Source organism: Triturus cristatus, chromosome 12 (assembly GCF_964204655.1).
Source record: "Triturus cristatus chromosome 12, aTriCri1.1, whole genome shotgun sequence".
In the NCBI taxonomy this organism is placed as follows: domain Eukaryota; kingdom Metazoa; phylum Chordata; class Amphibia; order Caudata; family Salamandridae; genus Triturus; species Triturus cristatus.
Window position 1 is genome coordinate 382,514,645 of NC_140595.1, and position 15,042 is coordinate 382,529,686.

Consider the following 15,042-nt stretch of genomic DNA (forward strand, 5'->3'; position numbering starts at 1 on the left):
CAGTAGAGTAGCATGGGTTAGTGTGCATTGGCATAGGGTACAGTGGTCTGGAGTAGAGATGTGCAGAGTGAAGTGGCGTAGAGTGCAATGATGCAGAGTAGAGTGCAGAAATGCAGTGTGGGGTGGCATGGAGTGGCGTAGTGTGGATTGGGGCAGAGGAGACTGCAGTGGTGTGGAGTGGTGCAGAGTAGAGTGGAGTGGGGTAATGGGAAGTATGCATGGTGTGGTAGCATACTACCATCCCAGACAACATGTCTTCAATTGAAATGACCATTACATATGCACAGACATACAGTTTATTGATAAACGTATAGAGCACACAAATTATAATGTGTGGTAATGTCATCACCTAATGTATTGATATGTTTTGATCATATAATTAAACAAGAGAAGAGTGTATCCATCAACACTGGAAAAACAGAAGTGCTAAAAGAGGTGAATCACTGTGTTTTAAAAGAACCCTCACTCACCAACCTAGTTGGTGCCATGCTTCATCATTGGGTCCCCACCGGAGAGACCGAGTGCCTCTCCGGTGTGCTGCGACGCCTGATTTACAGCGGAGCTGGTTTTGGTGAAGACAGTGCAAGTAGTGATAGTGCAGGATTAAAAAGGTGTCACAATTTTAACCAAAAAGTAACTTTAATAGTGGCAAACTGGACACAGTTAAAAGGGGTGAAGTGGACGTGTAGGCTCTGGTGACTATTGGACCAGCTATGTCCTAATTAAAGTGAAAGGTGGTCAACATGTTTCTGCTTCTAGTGGTAACCTCCTTCTTCCCTCCTAAGGACTCGAATATTCGAGTCCTTAGGAGGGAAGAAGGAGGTTTCCCGCGGGTTGAAGACTTTGGTGTAAGTGTGACTATAAGTCTCGCCCCCCCCACCAGGACTCATGCTGTGATGTTTAATTCAATTTCACAGCTCACAAAAAGCTTTCAGAATTCCTGAAGGCCCTATTTAAACCGTAAGTTTTAGCGGTTCTAGACACCACTGGTTAGGGTGCGCCTTAGCGAGCGCATACCGCCGTGGTTGTCCATAACAAGGTCCTGACGAATGCTTCACGTATTACCACTAGAAGCAGAAACATGTTGACCACCTTTCACTTTAATTAGGACGTAGCTGGTCCAATAGTCACCAGAGCCTACACATCCACTTCACCCCTTTTAACTGTGTCCAGTTTGCCACTATTAAAGTTACTTTTTGGCAAAAATTGTGACACCTTTTTAATCCTGCACTATCACTACTTGCACTGTCTTCACCAAAACCAGCTCTGCTGTAAATCAGGCGTCGCAGCACACCGGAGAGGCGCTCGGTCTCTCCGGTGGGAACCCAATGATGAAGCATGTCACCAACTAGGTTGGTGAGTGAGGGTTCTTTTAAAACACATTGATTCACCTCTTTTAGCACTTCTATTTTTCCAGTGTTGATAGATACACTCTTCTCTTGTTTAATTATACTAGCCCAGGGGGATTAAGAGTGGCTCCAAAATTTTCCCTCTCTCTCTTGTTGTTGAGTTATATTTTATGTTTTGATCATATTAACATGTTTGTTTTGACAAAACTTCAAAATTACCAAACATAATGTGCTACATTTGTGCTTTTCTAATTCTTATATATTCAGGAAATTTCTGCACAGTGCATTAGCAGACATTTAAATGTTGTTGTGTGCTAGAAACAAAATATAACATTGTACAGCCTTCCTCAAGCACACCCCCAGTATTAATAATAATACAGACACTTGTAGATCGTGACAGCTACCTCAAACAGAGGTGTCCCGGCGCTAAGCGATCGGCAGTTCAACAGCTGGAGAACCAAAAAGACAAGCCCCCTACCCACCATTCTGCCCTGAAGAGCCAGGTCTTAACCATTTTCCTAAAAAGGGGCTCTGTATCGATGTTGCAGAAGTCACTTGGCAAGGAGTTCCACAATTTAGCCGGCCTCGACCGTAAAGGATTTGCCCCCCATGCGAGCCTTCTTGAAACGGGGCGTGCAGAGTAGTTTCTGAGAATTGGACCTTAGAGATCTTGTCTGCTTATAGGCGGGTAGTCTTTGTTTCAAGTAGCTGGGGCAGTTACCATGCGTGGCTCGGAATGCAAGCATCACAGCCTTGAACTCGATTATTTTGGCCACTGGTAACCAATGGAGCTCTTTTAAATGCTGCAACACATGCTCGCGGAAAGAAACACGCCTAATCAGTCTCGCAGCCACATTTTGTACCATCTGGAGGCGTCTGATTAGGTACTTTGGCAGGCCCCAAAAAAAGGTCATTTGCATAGTCCAGCCTGGATGTCACCATGGCATGAACTATGAATTTTCAGCACTCCTCTGGCAACAAATGCAGAACTTTCCACAAATGTCTCAGTTTACTGAAGCAGGTAGCTTACACCTGCCGTATCTGTGCTGAAAATGAGAGCTCTGCCTCCCACTTCACACCAAGATTTTTTATAATATCTGCAGGGGCGGGGGGAGGTCCCATTTCCATTGGCCACCAGAGATCCGGTGCTGGAGGTGGCTCTTTCCCAAAGAACATCACCTCCGTCTTTCCTGCGTTGAATTTAAGTTTGTTATTGTTCATCCACAACGAGATATCGCTCAGGCAGCCCTTGAAACTCTTGATGGAGACCTCGGTCTGCTCTTTAAAAGTAAAGAACAGCTGGGTCTCATCGGCATACGAAATCGCTTTTACCCCCGAGTTGACTATCAAAGAGAACAGTGGGGCCAGGTAAAGATTAAATAAGAGTGGACTCAGCGCTGACCCCTGAGGGACTCCACACCAAAGCTGTTTCAGTTTAGACACAAAGGGTTGCAGCGCGACCTTCTGTGAGCGATTAGTCAATTAGGAGTACTGCCAGGACAGTGCCGTACCCGAAGGACAGTAGCCAGCATGATTGTCACATAAAACCTCTCACTTTGAGTCAGAGAAAAAAAGTAAGCACCAAGCTCTCTGGAAGACAGAGCCTGACATTTGACGTCTATCTTTGAATGAACAGCAAATGTGAAACGATAAGAACAAGAGTTAAAGGCCTGTTTACAGATATCTACTACTGGTGAAAATATACAATAGATTGGGTTTTGTTCAACGGAAGGGACAAACACAAGATGAACAGTCTAAAACAATTAGAGTCAACAAATAGAAAACAAGCAAATGTGAGTGCAAACCACAAAGCCAATCGTAAGCATTGGGTGGAAAGAATCCCAGGGAAGCCTTCTGAATGTCCCCAAGATGTCATTAGCAAACCAGACAGCTGCGCTGTCAGGTAGGCTTCAACCTAATGTGTACTTGTGTAATGCAACTGGTGCTCATGTAAAGCACTCCAATACCTGCAGGCAAGTTTGCGCTATATAAAAATGCAAAGATATAAATAAAAAATCTTAAAGAAGAATCTCAAATCAGATTTAAACCTCACTTAATCAATTCATTAGTTTCCAGTTAAAATTCTATATTGCATTTCACTATTAGACAAATGTCTTGTTTAAGGTGTCAACATCAAGTAAGAAAGAAAAAGTGCAGACAATAGTTGTCTGCTAAATTTATATTGAAAGCAAAAATAATTTTTCTGGAGACAATAAAAATAGAATATGCCTTCACATTTATTAGGGGTGCAAAATTATTATCCGAACATATTTTGGCCAGGAAAGGTTACAAAGAAATTGTCAAAACGTTTTAAAACATTTTAGTATAATGTATTTGTAATTGAATTTACTGAATATAGAAGGTTAGTTCACCACAGAATCATGCAGGAAATGGTACTTAGTGTCCACCAAAATGACCTCAAATTCATTAATGATTATCCCCTATGAAGGAATAGATACATTTTTGTCTACAATATGTCTTTCGGTATTTTTACCACAGGGGCTGAGTAGCCAATACACGATTTTCTTAAGTGATCGATCTTTATGATCAATATGTTAATCATACCTTCACAAAACTGAGACTGCATACTTTAGCTTTGGATCCAAACTGCCATTTGCATTGTGTGTCAGCATCATAAATCTGTCCCGGTAGTTTATCAGGGTACTTATAATGACCAGTCTGCTTAGGTTCATCAACAAGACAAGATGCTTGAGCTGTACTGTAAAGGAAACGTATAAATACTTTTTATAGTTTCTTGAGGCATACAGGTGAGTATGCATGCAATGAATAACCATTAGAATATATGAGTAATAAACAATAGCCAAAGAATTATCTATAGAGCATTCACATCTTGCCTTCTAGCCACTACAAACTGCTTCTGCACCAGGGGGATATAGATCTCTGTGAATCATTGTTCTGGTGCAGTTTATATCACTGCTTGGCAAGCACAGATGAATTTGAGTAATGGTCTAGTTCCTCGGTAAGTGGGGGTTGGCCTTCTAGGAGTTTCTTATAGTACGTCTCTAGATGCTAAGATGGGGGAAGGTCGTACATTTAATTGTCCCTCAAGAAGCAGTAGTGACTTGATTGAGGCTGTGATACCATAGCCAATTTCTTCCAAAGTAAAATATCTCAAATATTTGTTGAAAAGACTTCTCTCTTCCATGTACAAACCCTTTGATCATGTTAAGATCTCTCAATCATGTTTCTGGAGTTTTGGACTGCTAGACCAACAGTCATTTATTGAATTGGCTTGAAACGTTTACTATCTAAGTCACTGCAGGACCTCGTACCAGTGGAACAATTAACCTTTTTTGGGATCCTACTTAAAGATCATGGATACAAGTCAGATTTGCAAAGCAGTGCCCCACAAAATACAGGTCTGCTTAAGAAATATGACACTAGCCAATACAAGCCATACGATTACAACAAAGCATCTTGCCTGTTGTGGTGCAAGATCATAAACACATCTTTGATCTGTGCAGTGATTACAGTATACGGGGTAATATTCTGTTGTTGGATATGAATGTTATTGAAGTTAACTCCATATAAAATTATAAGAATTTGTGCAATTAAGTAGTCTGTAACTAGTCTACAAGAACCCTTTCCAGACTAGGGGCCCGATTCACAGAACTAACTTAAGACTAAATCCTAAACTTACTACTTTTGGTATTCACAGTTAGTATTTAGTCTTAAGTTTGTCTTAAGACAAACTTAAGACAGACTTAAGACAGACTTAAGACAAACTTAAGTTTGTCTTAAGTCTGTCTTAAGTCTGTCTTAAGTTTGTCTTAAGTCTGTCTTAAGTCTGTCTTAAGTTTGTCTTAAGACAAACTTAAGACTAAATCCTAACTTCTGTGAATACCAAAAGTAGTAAGTTTAGGATTTTGTCTTAAGTTAATTCTGTGAATCGGCCCCTATATGTTTGCTGAGTCAGTAGTGCTGGGTTTCATTGGTGAGCTGAGACTCCGTACATGTCTTCCAGACTTTACTGAAGCTTTTTACACTGCTGACCATCACCTTTTGCTCACTCACCTCCACAAGTTGGTATTTAGGACTGCACACTTCCTTGTATCAATATTTCCTACCTGACCATACAGAGAAGGTTGTTTTATCCCCTTTTACTTCATCAACTTGACCCCTTCTTTGCGGCACTCACTAAGCTTTGTATTTTCCAAGAATCAATATAAACTTAACATAATTCATTCTCTTGAGTTCTTTAGCTTTATTTACACTGATGTCATTCAACTGTTGTTGATGGTGGGCACAAAATCAGAATGTCAAGAGCAATTTACTGGGTTTTATTCAAGACATCACTGCTTATCTCATAACTGTTTCAAGTTAAATGGGAATAAAAGAGATATCTTATTTCCATATAATGATTCCCCCATTGGATGTACAGCTTTATCTCTGGAAAATGGATCCTCCACCAATTCCAGTCATGAAGAATTTAGAAGTAAACATAAGTTTTGAGTTATCTTTTACCCCTTAGATCAACTTGATGACTCAATCTTGTTTCTAGCATCTGCACGTCTAAAGAGCCGTTGTCACTACTTTGCTTTTCCCTGTTAGGTCACCACTGCAAATGTGTTTGTTTCACAATGACAAGATTGTAGTAATGGTTTTTACACAAAGCTTCCTACTTTAAACTAGAGCTAAAGATTTGGGATCATGTTATGTCTTTTCTGTCCCTAATTGGCTCCTAGTTGAATACCATTTAAAACACAGATCACAGTTTCATAAACCTCTTCACAATAAAAGACATTTACTTCTGACATACATTTAAGCATTATGACATTTTTACTAGCTTGTGGTCCTCAGATAACATCTAATTCCTGCAATAAAATGATCCCACCTTAACAGAATTGGGTTTGATTACAGCTGTACCCATCTAGACTCTCCATTAGATGAGCTGTGGATGGTCCAAATCCTGATTAAATTTTAGAAGATGTTGAAGAAACAGGTTATATCTACTAAACTGCCCTTGCAAGGTTGCAAGAAAAAAGAATGGCCACATTTTCTTTCATATACTGCATACTGGTGATATTACTGTACAGGCTGGAGTAATAGCTTCATGTACATAATGTACCTGAGAAATTTGTTGAGATACTGCCGGCTGCATGCAGACCATGAAAATATTCCATTGTTTCCTGTTAGTGTAGGAGACATAATATTGCCTTCTGCTTTTCTACATAGATTTCCTTCTCCATCATGAACCATGCCAAAGCTACAAAAAAATTGCAGAACATAAAAAATGTAAAAGATATTTTAAATATGTTTATGAGGAAAATTGCAGTTGTGTGACAGGCATATGTAATGCATTCAAGTAAAATTGTTACACATCTAGGGCCAGATGTACGACCATTCAGTTTTGTGGGTCGCAAATTGTGATTTTATTGCGACTCACAATTTCTGAAACAGAATGTGCTAATGTGTCTCAGACACATTTAGCGATTACCAATGGGGTCGCAAATGACCTGCCTCATCAATATTCATGAGGCAGATTGTAATTTGCGGCCCTATGGGAATGGCCAGCACTCACAGGGATGGTGGCCTCCTGGGGTCAGCAGACCACCATGTCTGTGACTGCTTTTATAAAAAATCAGTTTTTTTTTTTAAATGCAGCCCGTTTTCCTTAAAGGAAAATGGGATGCATTTTAAAACAAGCACTGGCATAGCCAATAGCTCTCGCCTTTGGGACCTTATGTGTTTAGCCATACATCACATATACAAAACCATATTGTGTCCCTGTTTAGACACAATTACAAAAGGAATGGCGTCCCCCCTAAACTGTGGGAGATTTGGAGATGATAATGGGAAAGATTATCGTAGCGAAGAAGATTGTAAGATATGACAAGTTCTGAAGCACATATTGTTTTCAAACACACACACGCTCTTGTGCACAAATCGTAACACATTTGCATGCCATCCCAACTTGCCAAGAATTGCTTTACTGTACAAGCTAACCGCACACCAAAATGTTCCACAGCCGATGCTAGACAGCCCCATCCATTTGAAATGTTTACAAAAAAGAATCTACACTGAAGTAAAGTGTATGCAGATCCCGTAGTTTCGTGAGACAACGTGCATCATAATGTTTAAACAACAAAAGTAGATTGAAGGAAAATGTCTGCAGATCCCTTAGTTTCATGAGACAACGTGCATCATAATGTTTAAAGAAGCGCGGCCGCGAAAGGCAAAGCGGCCACGCTGTGTTTATTGTAACCTGATCCACGACTCGAGAAGGAATGCAGCTGCACCCTGCGTGCCGCTGCTCGCTCCCGAGACCCAACCGCTGTGAGAGTGAACATTTTAAGAAGAGGTGGGACATGCACTCGTCTTTGGCCATTTGCATGCTTTCATTATTGAAAGCCACACACATAGGCCAATCAAATGTGTGGGCGGAGTCACACCCACACGGGAAATTTGGAGTGCTCACAAGAAGCCTCCCATAGATGAGCGCATGCGCGCTGCGCTAGGCTCGACCTAAAAGAAAAATGAAAAATTTCTGTTTACTTTTTTAAGAGTAGGCAGTGGTCCGTGGGACCACTGCATGCTTATAAAAAATATTTTTGCTGACCAACACAAAGAGTTCCTGTTTGCAACTGGCTTACTACTTACTTGAAATAGGTGGTAAGTGTGACTGCTTTGCAACCGCATTTGCGGTTGCAAAACAATTGTACATACCAGTGTGACTCGCTTTTAGAAATGGAAGCTCTTGGCTCCCCCTTCCTAATAGTGATTCACAAAGCCTATTTTGCGAGTCGGTAATAGGTTACAGACTTGCAAAATAGGGTTTGCACATTCTACAATCGTTTTTAGTGTCGCAAACAGGCAGATTTTCTATTTGTGACCACTAAAAAGGGTCGTACCTCTGGCCCTTACATACAATACACACATAAATTAGCAACATTTTATATATGGTCATTCCATTTAAAGTCACATGTTGCAAAAAAGCATAGCTTACTTGTGTCCTGATTCGTGGGCAATGGTGAAAGCCAAACCTAGGCCTGAATCTTCATTGATGGTACAGCTGCGATATTTACTGCACATTCCACTTATTGGAGCAAATCCTACAAAATGTTAAAACAAACAAGTGATGGTAATGTGCAGTTCCAAAATATGCATTCATAAAAGACCCTTCAGTGATTGCAATTCTAAGCAATATTGAGAGCTAAATTTTTCTAACAGGGAAAAAATGGTGCCTGATTGCACTTAGTGTGTGAGTAGGTGAGGAATTAGCTTTGGGCCACATGTCTCTTACAACCACTAGAACTACTACTATTAAATATTTTTGGGTAGAACAGACAACCATAAGGTATCTAGGAAACTGTCTTCTGACAGATGTCATTTTTCAAATGTTCATATACACTCTGATTTTCTATTAATATGAATAAACGTCTCATGATTTATTTTATACATGCTTCTGAAGAGGTCAGATCCTTCCCCAAGACAGTCAAATAAGCTTTTCCCAAGGAGGCAACTGAACAGTGGCATGCTGAGTTCAGACTTCAGTGCTCTCAATCCTGGATTCTCATACTGATGCTCAATATTTGTCAATGGTCATTAACTTAGACCATAGCATTCATCTGAAAGGCATAGAGCAAGTAATAAATCTGTGTTATATCCATGGCACTTGATGATAAGTCATATACCTTCCTGTGGCGCCAAAGCATATCTGTGTAGGTTCCAGTGGTAGCTTGCAAAACAGTAAAAGAGGTCACACGCCTGTACACAATTTTATCTTAGCACTCTGAAAGGCACTAAAATATGTTTCAGTTCTCCTAAAGACAAATTTAAAGAGATTTGATTTGGTGGATAATGTTTCATCATAAAAATCTTACTGAATTGTTTTTTGCATTAATTCATCAATTAGTTTGACTTAATAATGCTCTACTGCAGTGGACCTCTACAGCAATGATACTCTGCCATCTGATTCTGTCTAAACATGTCTATTAGTAACTCCCCTATTTACTTTTTGTCAGTTTTAGCAGATGCAATACCACCAATGGTTCAGTCATCCAGTTGCAGATGGTGTGCAGGTACAGCAGTAGACTTAGCTAATTTGCACCAGGCATTATGAGAACTTTTCAAAATTATCACCATATTGCCAGTTGAGCCCTGGCTGGTCTCCTATAACATTCTCATCTACCTACTGTTCCAACGCTCACTTATGTGAAGAATACACAACATGGTTTTATTTCCTGGTTGTAGTCTCCATATGTATACCTTGCCAAAGTCATAAGCCACACTTCCCTGAGGGAAAAGAAGACTTCTGAGAAAGGGCGGAATGTCAGCTTACAACAAAAACAGGTACACAAGCAGGTGGGAAAGCATGGGTCACCCCATAACATTTTTTAAAACTTGCTGGATAGCAATTTTGCTGCAAGGAGCTCACCAGCAGGCTACATGCTCCTGTGGCTACCAGGTAGCGAAAAGTTCTAAAACCGCAACAGGCATTTCTAATGCAGGTTAGTACTATTTAAAGACTCTTTGCTTTTTCCACCATGGCAGCACACCTCAAGATCTGTAATACCCAGCACTATAAAGGCAACGGAAAATTTACCACTGCTGCTACCATGACCCTACCATACACTATGCTTTTGTTACTACATTGATGGCCAGAATATTAATGGATTAAAGCATCTTACTCTTGTTTTGTAGACTGAATTGCAGTTGCCCTGTTAGACCACAAAGGCTTATTATATGGTACTATAATGTTATAATGGCATTTGAGGTGGTAGAGGATAACTGGGAGATGCATAGTGACCCCCATCTTCCTAACATATTCATTAGGGCTGCAAAACATGCCTTCCCAATTTTGAAATAAAATGCTGTTTTAGGAAATTACTAGAATATATGTAAGAAAAGCACATACAGCATGTCAGTATATGAAATAGCTAGTTTGAACGTGTCCCTAAGAACATGACTTATGTTCATGATTTTAGCTTCCTCGATGTGTGTGAAGTAATGGAAAACGAAAACTGAGAAACCACATTTGAGGAAAGCAAATCATGGAAAACCAATTTTAAGGAAAGACAGTTTTAAAATTGAAAACTAAAGAAAACTTTTTAAAGGAAAGATAATTTTAAGGAAAAATCCAAAATTACATTAAACTTGGGGGAAGCTTATGACAACTGTGGGTTTTTGGGTTCAGGGATGGGTAATGTTTAGGGTGATGAGGGGTCTTTAGGGGTCAGGAATAATTGGATTAATTGGCATAGAAAGGGGGTTTTAGGGTACAGAGATGGGTGGAGTGTAGGGGTGGTGAGGGATTTTTAGGGTTCATTGATAAGTGATGTTTAGGTGTGTGAGGTGTTTTTATGGTTCAGGGATCGGTGCAGTGTAAGGGTGTTGAAAGGGTTTAGGGTTCATAAATGGGCAGGTGAGGGTTTTTAAGGTTTAATTATGAGTAACGGCTGGGGTGGTGATGATTTTATGGGGTAGAGTTTAGGGTGGTGATGGGTTTTAAGGATTCAGGGATAGGTGGAGTGTAGATGTGGAAAGGGTTTTTTAGGGTTCAGGGATAAGTAGTTTAGGGAGGAGTTCTTATTGGTCATGGACGGCTGGTGTTTAAGGGAGGTGATTTTTTTTGCGTTCAAGGAAGGGTGGAGTTTTGGTGTGCCAAGGTGTTTTGAGATGGGTATGGGTTTAGGCGTAGAAAGGGATTATAACGGTTCAGAAATGGATAGTGTTCAGGGTAGTGAGTGATATTATGGTTCAGAGATGGTGGATATTTGGAGTGAAAGGGATTTTAGACTTCAGGGATGAGTACCATTTATGTGTGTGGGAAGGGTTTTAGAGGGCAGGGGATTGATGGTGTTAAGGGGTTGCAAGGGATCAATGATTAATAGTGCTTATGGGTGCTGCTGGGTCAGGGAATTAAAAGCATCTGAGGAATTTTTTTGACAATGCAAAATACATGAATATGAAATAATGTCCCCTTAAGTATAGCACTGAAATAAATATTTCAGCCAAAAGTGCTTCTGAAAGTAATACCTGCAACCATTGCATTTTCACTCAAGAAATAAGAATTCAAACACCAATTTTGAACAAAAAGACATTCTATGAATTGGTTTCCATAAAAGGTAAATGCAGATCATTCTGAAAATTTCCATTAAACAGTTTAGTTGAAATGGTTTCTCAGTAATGGTATTTCATGAAATTGTTTTCTATGAAATCACATACAACCTATTTTCATTACAAGAAATATACATCTGCTTAAGGCATCCCCTTTACCTTCTTTGTAGTGTCAACAAGATTGCGGTACTACAATCAGATCTAAAGGAACCAAACAATAGAAAATCATTTTGTGCGATTTGCCCCTTGAAACTCACAAAACACATATGTCCTGATGGTTAGCACTCTATGCACGATAACCATTTTCTAGACCTCAATCATTTAATATTCAATTCTTTCCTATCTCAGCAACCTATTGGCATCTTAGATGGGGTGACCAGAAGTTCAGGAGTTGCCCGGACACTCCAGATTTTCAGAGGACTGTCCCAGTGTCCCAACGCTTTCTTTAATTTTAAGGTATATGTCCCGGTTTATATATATATATACACATTTATAAGCCTAGTTTGTGTCATATGTTTGTGTGTGTATGGATATATAATTACAAGGCTACATAAATAACGGGACAGGCCAGATACAGAAGTAAGCCTGAAGGCTTTAGTCCTCCTTTTAAGTGTATCCCTTCCCAGTTTTTGCTACTCAAAATCTGGTCACCCTAATCTTAGAGTCCTACCGGGCACCAGAGATCACCCAACCAAAAAGACTCTAGTCTACCCAATGAGATACAAAGGTGTGCAAACAGAAAAATGTTGAGTGCTAGGTTCCTTCCTTTTTAATAAATGGCCTTTACCTCTTTGCCTCTAAACAGGCTTCCTGAAATTAAAAAAACCCTTATTACAAAACCAAAAAATACAGTGACATAAGTACTATTTTTGAAAACTTAAGGTTTGCTACCACAGGATTCTTACTGACATTGGGTTATATCTTGTTTGTGGGAGACGGGTAACTTGCTTCTCCAAATCAAGTAGTTTAATAAATTGTCAGTTTATTTTTTGGCACCTTCAAGTGCATGTTTTTCAATGTTATTTAACCCCATAAAGTTTCCCCAGATATATTGAGGTTGGTATTTATGAATTTTAATTTACATATTCCATCACCTAAATGAAAATATTACGTAAATTGGTTTATATGAAGTCTGAGTTACCCTGGACTAAAGCAAGAAAAGGACAGTCAGAATTTCAGTCTGCTATGTTTGTGCTTTGCCTCATAAATAGCAAAACTACTAAAGAGGGAACAAGAATAATAACTTGAAAGTATTACAAAAAAGATTCTTATTATGAAAGCAGGAATAGAATTTCTTGTAAAAGATTGCGCCTTAATTGGATATGGCATTACATTTTAGATGTTATTTTCTCAACTACAGCAAACATAAAAAGTACTAGCCTAGTTGTATATGTTGTAATGTTTTAACCTTTAGAGATTTACACATAAAATATTATCTTCCAAATACCCATGTAAATAGATACTTAACAGCCATGGATTTTACTCAGTAGCAGCCAGAATTTGTTTTTCAATGAGACAAATATAGGATTTTGAGCATTGGGACAACTTTTAGTAAGATTTGCTGCAAAGTCAATGGACATGTTTTCAATTTTTTATGAGGAATGACCATGAGAATTAGGTAGGTAGCAAACGATCTAGGGAAGATGAACCAAAATAAGTTTAGGACCTGAATTAGAGTTTGGCAGACAGGTAACTAGCAAGACAGATATCCCTCCCTCTGTATTACGAGTGCCACAGGATATAACATACTTGTAGTAAGGTAGTGGGATATCTGTCACATTTGTGATGGAGTAACCCATCTGCCAATCTCCATATCAGGCCCTTTTTCTGAAATGCATACTAATAGATTAGGATGGCGTGCTGGTCTTTTTCATAAGATCAGAACCATAATAATCTTCATCTGCATACAAATAAACTTGCCAATGCATAGTTTTAGGAATTATGTTAACATTCAGGAGATGTTAATATGGATAAAAAACAGATCCCTTGATGATTTAGCAATTAGCGCCATTAGAAGGCAGCAAGTAATTGAGTAAACTTGCATGAAAACTGGAGATCAGTTTAGCATATTGTAAGGTGAGATGGATATTATTTGTGTATCATACATATGTTTTATATCTCCTTTAAGGTAAACCCATGGGGTAATGAATCTAATGAGGAAAAAAACAACTCCAGTATTTTTAAAATAGATAATTTTTAAATTGATTTTCAATTCGATCAGTAGCCAATGGAGCACTTTCAAGGCAGGTTTTTTGTGTTCTTGTTTCCAAAGATTTCAACATAGTGTCACTGCCTTGTTCAGCATCTTTGCACCCTGTAATATCATTTCTTTATTGGGAAGCCCAGTGAAGACCTTGGTACATTGGTCACAGCCCATTATATGATCATCAGGGATCAAATTACCTCCACGCTATCAAGGACTTCATACATAATTTGATGAGCTTGCATGTGTCCAATGTAAGAGAACAAAAGTATCATGTTTAATGTTGTAAAATAAAAAATCTAATTTTGTGGTGTAGTGTGGGACTATCACAGCAACCTACAACATACAGCATTCAGCACTTTCCTGCATATGTACGTAGGTTAGGTGACACATTTTGTTATTTAAATTAAAGTAAGAAGGTATTTCTTACTAGACATATCTTGCATCATATCTTCTTATCCAAATTACATCTCTACAGCAAATAATTCTTCCTAGCAAAAAAATCATTTAAAAAATGTATTTATTTTTCATTAACAAACCCTCCATTATTGGCACCACATTTTCAAAATGCCTTTTTACCTAGCGTGTCACAAGGTTCATTTTTCCAAGAACAGATATCCAAGCCAGTCACTAAGATGGCATGGTCATGCCGCCTGCCATTCTTTCCCATGAGTGCAGACTGCCACTGGCAAAAATTGTTCAGCGATTGGTCGGCATGATGATTGATATTGAGTCCCACCTGTAATGGAGAAAGGATACAAAGTATCAAATTCTGCAGACAGATGGTTTTCAATTAATGAAGTATGGCAATCTTTGAAAATCACACACTGTGAGATAAGAAGGTTGACTGGAGTTACAGAATTCTGAAGCAGTGGTGTTTTATGCACCATTATGGATTCACCACACAAGACACCTAATTTGCAGATTTCCACAAAAAAAAGGTTTCCAGCTCAAATGGATCAGAATTTGCTTACAAAAGCATCAATGTTTGCTGGCACTGGCAAACTCGCTCCAAAAGTTATTAGGACAACATTCAGTTGATGGTTATTCTGATGTTCAACTGGTATTAATGAGGTCAAACTCTATCCAAAACTCTATTAATTTAGAAAAAAAATTCAAAACAGTGAAATAATCTTGTCACACAATGTGCCTAATTATCAAGCATAATATGCTTTTTCTTTTGCATAATTTTGTCAAAGCTTCCATTCACTTTGGCCCTGTATTACCACATAAATAAAGAGGCCATGGTCTATATCTCATGCCTGCTACTTAGAATGGCATGATAAAGAGAACATCAAAATTAGGAAGATAAAAGCTGTGTGTTTACAAGTCCGCCAAACAAAAGCTGCATCTTTATTATAGAGAGGGGTCCAAAACACCCCTTCAAAAGGTTAGCAACTCTTTCAATAT

The 15,042-nt window shown here is 38.9% G+C and overlaps 1 protein-coding gene across 1 annotated transcript in view; it reads right to left on the reverse strand.

Moving 5' to 3' along the window:
- The window catches only part of ADAMTS18 (ADAM metallopeptidase with thrombospondin type 1 motif 18), a 336,350-nt gene that overhangs the window by 184,129 nt on the left and 137,179 nt on the right, over positions 1-15,042 (reverse strand). The window contains exons 7-10 of the mRNA XM_085637512.1: positions 14,212-14,404; positions 8,317-8,422; positions 6,439-6,576; positions 3,915-4,068 (exon numbers count right to left, since the gene is read on the reverse strand). Coding sequence (XP_085493638.1) covers positions 3,915-4,068; positions 6,439-6,576; positions 8,317-8,422; positions 14,212-14,404 — 591 coding nt within the window. The remainder of the gene's footprint in view (positions 1-3,914; positions 4,069-6,438; positions 6,577-8,316; positions 8,423-14,211; positions 14,405-15,042) is intronic.